The sequence below is a fragment of the Panthera pardus genome, unplaced genomic scaffold (assembly GCF_024362965.1).
Source record: "Panthera pardus isolate Hobbes unplaced genomic scaffold, ASM2436296v1 HiC_scaffold_18, whole genome shotgun sequence".
NCBI lineage: Eukaryota > Metazoa > Chordata > Mammalia > Carnivora > Felidae > Panthera > Panthera pardus.
The window spans coordinates 13,653,481-13,663,275 of NW_026526743.1; the positions used below are offsets into that span (position 1 = coordinate 13,653,481).

The 9,795-nt window shown below is 54.6% G+C and overlaps 1 protein-coding gene across 1 annotated transcript; it reads left to right on the forward strand.

Annotated features, from left to right (window-relative positions):
* Positions 1-102: 102 nt before the first annotated feature.
* On the forward strand, positions 103-9,562 carry EXOSC5 (exosome component 5). The gene is made up of 6 exons (XM_019434460.2): positions 103-355; positions 4,221-4,334; positions 4,760-4,881; positions 6,339-6,479; positions 7,570-7,659; positions 8,297-9,562. Exons 1-6 carry the CDS (start codon positions 208-210, stop codon positions 8,387-8,389), a joined length of 708 nt encoding a protein of 235 aa, XP_019290005.1. The 5' UTR covers positions 103-207; the 3' UTR covers positions 8,390-9,562.
* The last annotated feature ends 233 nt before the right edge of the window (positions 9,563-9,795 follow it).

Sequence of the window (9,795 nt, forward strand, 5' to 3'; positions counted from 1 at the left end):
GCCCGCTCTCCTCTAATCTCCAATGGATTTCCAGGATTTGCGAGGCGGGAGTGGGAGGGGCCAGATTGTTAGTAAACGCGGAGACACGTGCGGGCGCGACTCCCGGCGCCCGGGATAGGCGCGTGCGCACTGGATACGCAGCCTGTACGCACGCGCGCGCTTTTGCGCGGAAGTGAGCGTCCCAGTTGCACGTGGGATCTGGGGTGGATGGAGGGGGTGATGCAGACTGACGCCAAGATGCGTACTGAGTCTGGAGCAGAGTCCAGTCCTCGAGGTCCAGGCTGCAGTCTCCGGCACTTTGCCTGTGAGCAGAACCTGTTGTCCCGGCCGGACGGCTCTGCCTCTTTCCTGCAAGGTAAGAACTTAACCTAGGTAAATACTGCCCCGGCCACGTTCGCTACGTTGTATTTGTTTTAGGAGGTTACAGGGTACCATGCAAAGGAGTGCCACTTCTCCTGGACACCAGCTGGTGAATGTCCCTCCTGGACTGGTGCGTTTCTTCTTACCCGGGTGGATACTACCGGGTATGCCAGAATAATCTCTCTCTCTTTCCCAACTAGAAGGGAAACGACATCGCCACTCTGGTAAATACTCACATGAGAGAGGAGCAGACTTCCTCGTAAGACCAAATACTCCAGAACAGAGAAAAGCTCCTCACCAAAATAAATATCTCCCTTGACTAGATTCGTCTCCCACCTCCACCCCACACACCCTGGGTCCCTACATCCTAGGCTAAGGCAAACCTGCCCATATGTGTGAATACCTCTAAACTGGCAGATGACCACTACCGGCTTAATTACTCTCTGGACCGTGGCATGTCTTTTACCTGAGTACTTTTCAGATTGAGAGTGATGTCCCCTTCCCTCCCCACCACTGGGATAAATATCTCTTTGGGACACGCATCTCTCTATAGGAGTAAATATCGCTTAAGTTTGGGGCAGGTCTTACCTATTAGGTAAATGTCCCCTTCCCCTATCCAAATGCATCTCAAACTGGACTCCGCTCCCTTACCCAGGTAAATATTCCTCTGGAGATAGGCCTAAGGATCATCCCTGTAAATGCTTCAGTCTCCTCACTAGAAGCATTACTTTCTACGCAGGTACAAAACCTGTTTTAATTCATTCCTTCATTGGACACATATGTATTTGCGCTAAGTACTGTTCTAGGCACTGGGAATATGTCGATAAAAAGTATTTTAAATCCCTGACCTAACAGTTTACTTTCTAGTCAGGGAGACAGACAAAAGGTTAGCTAAGGAAAATACTACAGAGAAAAATACAGAGAAGGGGAATAGGGTGTGCCAGCCAGGGGTGCAATTTTAAATAGGATGGTTAGGAAAGGCCTTGATGGTAACATCTGAATAAAGACCTAAAGGTAAGGGAGCAAACCCTGAAGATACCAGGAGGAAAAGCATACCAAGTGTGGGGAACAGCAGGGGCAAAGACCCTGAGGCAAGGACTTGCCTGGTGTGTTTGAAGAGTAGTTAGGAGACAATGTGGCTGGAGCAGTGAGGAGGCTGGAGAGAGGTAAGGGGAACTGCCTGTCATTTGAGGCTTAGTGAATGACCTGGGGGCCATTGCTCCCAAGTTTTACTCAGAGGAGTGACATGATCTGAATGTATTTTAACAGAATCTCTCTGGCTGCAGTGTTGACTTTTGAGGTACAGGGGAGTGGGGGCGATGGTGGTGGCTCAGACCAGAGTGGGAATGGAAGTGATGAGATTCTGGGTAAAACTGACAAAATTTGCAGATGGTTCGGTGTTGGGGTATGAGAGAGAGAGGGATAACACTAAGGTTTTTTCCCAAAATCAGCTGTGCTGGGAGAAGACTAGTTCAGTTTTGGACATTAAGTTTGCAGTGCCCGGTAGACATCACAGGGACAATAGGGACTGGGCAGAAGGACATACAAGTCTGGAATTCAGAAGAGAGATGCAATCTGGACATACAATTAGGAACCCTCTGGCTATAGATGGTATTTCAAGCTACTGATGGGATGAAATCAAGAAAATAAATGTAGGTGGAAAAGAGAGGTTACAGGATTAAAACCTGTGTCTTCTAACTTGTGGGGAGCCAGGAAAAGACACTGAGAAAAGGGGCACCTGGGTGGCTCAGTCAGTTAAGCATCCAGCTTTGGCTCAGGTCATGATCTTATGGTCTGTGAGTTCGAACCCCACGTTGGGCTCTGTGTTGGGCTCTGTGCTGGCAGCTCACAGCCTGGAGCCTGTTGGATTCTGTGTCTCTCTCTCTCTGCCCCTCCTCCACTCACACTCTCTCAAAAATGAATAAACGTTAAAAATTTTAAAAAAGACACTGAGAAGAGCAGCCAGGAAGGGAGGAGGAAAACCAAGAGAGGGCACTCACCTGGGGCCCAGAGAAGTGTTTGAGATGTAAGGGCCCACCAGCTGCATACCGTCCACCAGCTGCATCCGTCCTCCCAGACCTGTGGGGGGACAATCTGGACTTCTGTCACTGTCAAGAGCTGTTCGGATGGAGTGGAGGGGTCAAGGAGGAGAAGAAAAAGAGAGCACAAGAAGAGACAGGTCTTTGGGAGCTTTGCTTGGAAGGGGATCAGATAAATGCCGGAGGAGTTGAAAACAGGTGTGGATCCAGAGAACTGCTGGAGCCATGTCCGTGAGAAGGAGGGACTCCTAGGTTCGTGGAGGCCCCAGGCAGCAAGAATGAAGACCACAGTGTGGATCTCGTTCTATGTAGATAAGTTTCCCTTTGAGGACAGATTCTCCCGGAGCCTGAGGCCCAGAATCCACCGTGCACCTGCTAAGGCTGGCCCCTCTCCGTTTGCAGCAGCTGCGGAGATGCTTGTTTGCAGGCTGTTTGAAGCTATGCTCCAGCACTGTTTCTTCCCCCTGCAGACCGCGGGCCCAGCTGCACCCTGGAATGACCCGCAGGGCTCTGAGGCTCCTGGTGCCTTCACTCCACCCCAGCTGTTGAAGAGGATCTCTGGGGGAGAGGCCCGGGCGGCAGTATCTTTTCTAGGTCACCAGTGATTCCAGTGTGCAGCCAGGGTTGAGAACCACGGCTGTGTTCATTAGTGGTCCTTTTTAACTGGGATAGAGTAGGGGCATCTGGCTGGCTCAGTCAGTGGAGCATGTGACCCTTGCTCTCAGGGTCTTGAGTTTGAGCCCTACGGTGGGGGGTAGGGGGTGTGTGGAGATTGCTTAAAACAAAATATTAAGGGGGCGCCTGGATGGCTCAGTCGTTTAAGCATCCGACTGTTGATTTTGGCCCAGGTAATGATCTCACGGTTCCTGAGATAGAGCCCTGTGTCCAGGCTCTGCAGTCACAGCACAGAACCTGCTTGGGATTCTCTCTCTCTCTGTCTCTCTGTCTCTCTCTCTCTCTCTCTCTCTGTCTGCCCTCAAAATTAATAAACAAACATTTTTAAGAAATAAAATCTTACAAGTATAAATAAAATTAACTGGAATAGAGTGGAAAACACCAGAGTGTAGCAAAGCAGTGACGGTAAGAGTTGTTTTGTGAGGCCTTTGTTCCGGTTACACATGTTTGCGTGAGATTGGGGTCACACTGTAAAATATATTTTTTATCAGGAGCTATGGTGAGAAGAGTTTGGAAGCCACTGGTGTAGTCTAGTCTCTTCATTTTGCAGATGGTAAAACTGAGACCCAGAGAAGTGAGCACAGTCAGCCAAGGTTGCAGGACTAGACGCCAGGCTTTTGTTTCCTGGGTCTTAACCTCCCTGGCCCCTGTTCTTACCCCCTCGGGATCACTCCCAGGTATATCTGTCCCTCTCTCGGGGGTCTTGACTTCTGCAGAGTTTGGGACGCGAGCCTGAGGGAAGAGAGCCAGGTTGGGGGAAGCTCTGGAAGGAGTTGAGAAGACCAGCTGCAGTAAGAAGGAGGAAGGTCAGCTCTCGGGAGGAACCTCCTATTAAAGTTAACAACAGCGAACGTCCGTTGCGCTGCGCGCTCCGTGTGCGCCAGGCAGTGTCGGGAGTGTTCTACGTGGATTATGTCATTTAGTCCTCAGAACTCAGGGAGGGAGGCGCCGTTATCCTGTCGGTTCACAGGTGAGGAAGCACAGGCAGAGGAGTGAGTGAAGCAAACGCTGGAAGAATCAGTGCCAGCACTTGGTGGGCTGGACTGGGGGTGGCGTGGGGCACCCTGGCCAGCCGGCTCAGCGTGGCGCACTGGGACCCCAGAGGAAGGCGGGATGTGGGCGAGGCCACCCGGGCTGTCTCCCCAGGGGATACATCGGTCCTTGCGGGCGTATACGGACCAGCCGAGGTGAAGGTCAGCAAAGAGATCTTCAACAAGGCCACCCTGGAGGTGATTCTGAGGCCGAAGATCGGGCTGCCTGGTAACTGGACCCAGGGGGATCTCCACCTTCTTCCTCACCACTGTCCCCAGGGTCCCCTCTGCCTCCACTTTAGTCTGTCTTTCCTGGCTCCATCTCCCCTTCTTTCTACTAACCTGTTTTCCCCCCATTTACTCCCCCACCCCCACCCCTGGGTCTGGGTTCAATGGGAGGGAACTCCGGGATTTTCCTCCCCCAAGAGGCTCTGTTGCTGGATGCCAAAGGGGGCAGGGATGAAGTGGGTATGGGTCAGGCCTTGCCTCCTTCCCACTGGGGATCCTCTGTCATCCCTGCAGGGTCCTGTACCAACCCTAGCGGAGCCGGCAGGCCCTTCCCAGAGGGCTTGGGTGGGGCATGTGGAGGAAGGTGAGCCAGATGGAAGGGAAGAGCCTGACCACCCCACCCCACCCCACCCCTGATTTCCCCAGGCGTCGCTGAGAAGAGTCGGGAGCGGCTGATCAGGAACACTTGTGAAGCAGTGGTATTGGGAGCGCTGCACCCCCGTACCTCCATTACTGTGGTGCTGCAGGTCGTCAGTGATGCTGGCTCTGTATCCTTCCCCCCAGGCTGCCTCCTCCAGGAAGTCCTTCAGAATCTCTCCCATTGCCTCCCTTGCTAATGCCCACGAGCAAACCCTGTGTTGACCAGAAGGCCTCCCAATGCTTAACAGCCACCCACTTGAAGAAGAATAGCAAACACAGCTTGAGTGCTTACCATGTGTCAGGCACTGTTCTGAGTGCCTTACACATATTAACTTGCTTACTATTCTCAGCACAGGAAATAGGTGCCACTATAATCCCCATGTTCCAAATGGGGAAACTAAGGCATGGCAAGGTTAGCTTTTATCTAGTGTTTTGCAGAGCCAGGATTTGAGCCCAAGTCATCTGCTCCTAGAGCCCAGGGGCCCTGGTAGATGGCTATTTTTTTTTTTTTTTTATGTTTATTTTTGAGAAAGAGTGCTAGCAGGAGAGGGGCAGAGAGAGAGGGAGACACAGAATCCGAAGCAGGCTCCAGGCTCTGAGCTGTCAGCACAGAGCCCAACACGGGGTTCAAACTCAAGAACTGTGAGATCGTGACCTGAGCTGAAGTCAGTCGCCTAACCGACGGAGCCATCCAGGCGCCCCAGCAGATGGGTATTCTTATGTTCCCATGTTTCATGTGACAAAACAGGCCCAGAGAGGGGAAGTCACTTGCCCAGGGTCACACAGCTGGAAGGCAGCAGCGGCAGGACTCAACCTGAGGCCTGACAGCCTACAAAGCCTGTGCCATTGACCTCCACCCTGACCTTGAGCAGTGCTAGGGGAGTCCTGAGCAGGCAGAGCAGTTGGGTCAGCAGCTCGGCCTAGAAGGATCCCTGGGGTTGGGGCTGAGGACCAGAGATGGGCAACTGGGGGGGGGGGGGGGGCAGGCCGTCTCACAGAAGGAAAACTGAAGCCCAGAGGGGAAATAATGGAGGGGCAGATCTGGGGCTAACTGATCCTAAAGCTGGACCCTTCCCCACTGTGTGGGGCTGGAGACAGAGACTAGAGGAAACTTGAGGCAGGGCTGGTCGTCTGGCTCCAGGCCCAGGCATGCCTCCCTTCTCCCTCTGTCACCTTGCCAGTCTGTCACCTGGTGGTGGCTACCTCCAGATCCCAGGCTCTGGGCCTGACCCTGCCACTCCCCATGTGACTGTAGAAGGTTTCTCCCCTCCTTGTCCTCAGTTTCCCTGAAGGCGCTTTGCACGTGCTTTAGTACAACTCTGTTGAGTACCATTCCGACCCCTGATTGAGGCTGAGAGAGTAAGTCACTTGTTCAAGGTCACATAGCTGAGAGGTGGCAAAGACCGGTCTGGAGCCCAGGGCTACCTGATCCCAAAACCACTTAGAACCACTGTGCCATACTGCCTTCCTGTGATGAGCCTGTGCAGTTGGCCACAAGCCCTGGCAGGGTAGGTGGAACGCAGGCACACTCTGCTGGCCGTCCCTACAGTGGAAATGCTTCTTAACCTCTGCCCGTGGCACCCAGCTCCTGGCCTGTTGCCTGAACGCTGCCTGCATGGCATTGGTGGATGCAGGTGTGCCCATGCGGGCCCTCTTCTGTGGGGTCACCTGTGCTCTGGACGCTGAGGGGACCCTCGTGCTGGACCCCACGGCCAAGCAGGAAAAGGTAGGTGTGAAGGCCAGGGTGGTGAAAGGCTGTGAGCAGATACTCCTCTAGGCCTCGCTTCCCCCACACGCTTGGCTCCTAGCACGTCAGTCCCAGTGGCAAGCTCTGGTCTGTGCATCGGGGCAAGTGCTAGAATGCCAGCCGGGACCCATATCTACCTTCAGTGCCAAACTCCAGACATAGGTCCGCTAGAGCCAGGGACTCAGACACCCTAAGGATTTCCTTGAGTTTGCTTCTCAGTCCCTGCTGTCCTATGCGTATTGGTTTCATTCTCTGGCCAGCATCTTGCCTGAGGCTGTGACCAGCCCTTAAAGGTCTGTGCTTTTCTTCACTGGCTCAGATTCACAGTGCCCAGGGCTCTGGATATTCCGAGTTACCTGCCCAGTACTATGATGGTCGCATTGTGTCAGGAAAGCAGAAGCCACTTGGGGTTGTATCAGGGAATGTACTGCAGGAAGCTGGTTAGGACGATGTTGGAAGAGCCAAGGGAGCAAACAGGAAGGAGGGCGATACCCAGGGACTAAAAGCCTGTAAGGAGACACTGTCACAGTTGGTTTTGGGTGCACACAAGGCATCCTGGCTTTGCCCTGGCAGCCGATGTCCCCAGAGCCTCCACAGCTACTGTGGGCACTGCCATAGCCACCGCATCCACTTCTATCGGAGTGAGGACAGGATGCGGCTCTCCCTCCTTCGGCCTCCCCCAAGACTACCAGGGACACCTGACGGGCAGGGGAGTCTGGGAAATAGTGTGTCGGCTTCCAGCCCTCGTGGCACAGAGCTGGAGAGGGAGGCAGGGGGCCAGGAGGTACTGGGTAATGACTGGGGGGCATGTGGCTGCCCCTACAGACAGGAATACTGTGCTTGGAGGCCCCTGTTGGAACCATGTGGGTAGAATCGGGGTGTGGGAAGCGATTCTACAGAAGGAAAGGCCAAGAGCCCTGCCCAGGGAAGCGGGGACGGTGCCTAGACAAGACACCTACACTTGATACACTTGGGGAGTGGTGGCTATGGGAAGGGCAGGTGCCCTATTTGGCACCAACTGAGACTGTGCCTGGGGGGAGAGTCCAGGTGTCCTACCCCTCGTCTCTAGGAGGCCCGGGCCATCCTGACCTTTGCCCTCGACAGTGTGGAACGGAAGCTGTTGATGTCCACCACCAAGGGGCTCTACTCGGATGCTGAGGTACCAGGGTGGAGATGGGGTGAAGGCCAGATCCTTCCTTGCATCCCCTTTGTTACGTAGAAGGAATTGTCAAACCTTGTAGGCCCGGAACCCCTTGTGGGAATTTTGAAGGAAGCTCCAGTAATGAGTGGAAAAGAGAAGAGAGCCCTGGTTGAGATGGGGAGGTGAGGCATTGAAAGCCCTTCACCTTCCTGCTCAGACCGTACACACCCAGAGTTCCAGGGCTCTGGTCTCTGAGAGCACAGCCAACCTGGACCTCCCATGAACCGAGGAACATGTGGTCAAGATCTGTGGTCCTAGATTCCACAGCTTTCTACATGATTTGGTGTCACAGGGCCTGTGGCTCAGAAATTCTCGAGCTCCAGGCTGAGGCCTCTTCCAGCAATCAGGATGCCTGATCCCGTGGTCCACAGTCCTGGAGCTGCACTAATCTGCCCCCTGAAGCCCACACCTTCTCTTTGCCTCTCTTCCCCTCTGAGAGAGAGCCTGTGAAGTGGGGAAGAGAGGCCCTTGAAATCCTTCCCTCACCACCTGCCTCCCCGCGGGGGAGGCAAGAGGTCTGGGATCTCTGGGAACCAGATGGAGTCAGGGCCGGGAGCAGGGTGGCCCCGGCACCAACAGGTCTCTCCACCTCCAGCTCCAGCAGTGCCTGGCCGCGGCCCAGGCTGCCTCGCAACACGTCTTCCGCTTCTACCGGGAATCGCTGCAGAGACGTTACTCCAAGAGCTGAGGCAAGCCGGGGCAGGGCGCCCCTCCCGCCGCCACCCACTACCTCCATGGAAAATAAACCAGCAGCCTGGCCTCACCTCTCCATCCCTGTGTGCCCGGATGAGCTTGCGGGCCTGGGGGCACAGCCCCACCCTCCCCTCCCCTTGAAGGCATTTCCAAACTCAAAACCCATCCCATCCCGCCAGCCTGACAGATACCTGTCGGGTACCCGCTCTGTGCAGACCCTGCTAGGTACTGGAGACTCAGCAGTGAATGACCCCCAGGTTCAAGGAGCACTGGGGTGATAGGCAAAGAAAATCAGTGTCTGTCAGATGGTGGTAAATGCTGTGGAAAAAGCAGGAAGAGGGGTTGGGAGAGGCCAAATTTAATACATCAGTCAGGGACATCTTGATGGAGTATGGGAGACTTCCGAGGGAAGCCCAGGAGGAGGCCTGTGGAAGAGGGAGGATCAGGTTCAGGGTGGCGCTGGTGTGCTGGAGCAGGGCAAGTAGGGACCGGGGAGGGAGGAGATGGGTCAGGGAGGGAACATGCACAGTGGGAGGGCCTCGTGGGTCTTGGCATCCTTGCCTTACAAGAAGAAACCAGCTCAGAAGCCAGTTAGCTGCCAGATGTCATCAGCTAGCTAATGATGGAGCAGGGGGCTTCTACTCAGAGTCCAGCCCCAGAGCCCTTCACCATTCAGACGAGCCCAAGAGACCCCAGCACGCTCCAGGCCACAGTTCCCCATCTGTAAGCAGAAGCAGCTGGGGCCCGTCGGTCAGGTGTATGGAAATACGGGGAAGGGAGGTTTTAGCAGCCATTTGACTGCTGTGTCCCCCACCCCCATATTTGGTGGGAGCCAAGAACATGAGCGCATCCCACAAGGAGTAACTCTCCCACAGCTGGGCCACATGGTCGCCAGATTCTATGGGGTGCTGACATTTCGGGGTTTACAGTGAAAATTATATGTCTGGCGGGCCCTCAGCCACATGTTTCACATGCTTGAACTAGCTCACCCGGTTCCCACAATTGCCCCTTGGAGCTGGTGTCATTTTCGTCCCCAGTAACCAAGAAGGGGAAGCATCAAAGTCTTGATTGAGCTTGAAATTCTGCCCTGTGAGACTCCAGAGAACGCCAAATGGGAAAGTGTTCTAGGAAGATCCAGAATGGCATTAAACAGGAGTGAGAAAACTAAGCTGTAAATTGCCTGTCATGCTATTACTTGGTGATCTATCAGACCCTGTTAGGGAGCACTTTGTGCCCCCAGCAGCGCCTGTTTGGTGGGGGCCAGGGGGCCAGTGCCTCAAAGCTGTAGCTCTCTGGGTCTCTGGCTGTGTGATTCCCATGGGGCTGCCTCCCCCAGGGCCACCCTGTGAGGGATCCCCAGGGAGGAGGACCTCTGGGGTACCTGAGTTCCTGGGACCACGC

Coding starts and splice junctions, on each gene's coding strand:
- EXOSC5 (XM_019434460.2), top strand. CDS start 208: ATGGAGGGGGTGATGCAGACTGACGCCAAGATGCGTACTGAGTCTGGA. Junction 4,882..6,338: donor TCGTCAGTGATGCTGGCTCT/GTATCCTTCCCC, acceptor CGTGGCACCCAG/CTCCTGGCCTGTTGCCTGAA. Junction 7,660..8,296: donor GGCTCTACTCGGATGCTGAG/GTACCAGGGTGG, acceptor CTCCACCTCCAG/CTCCAGCAGTGCCTGGCCGC.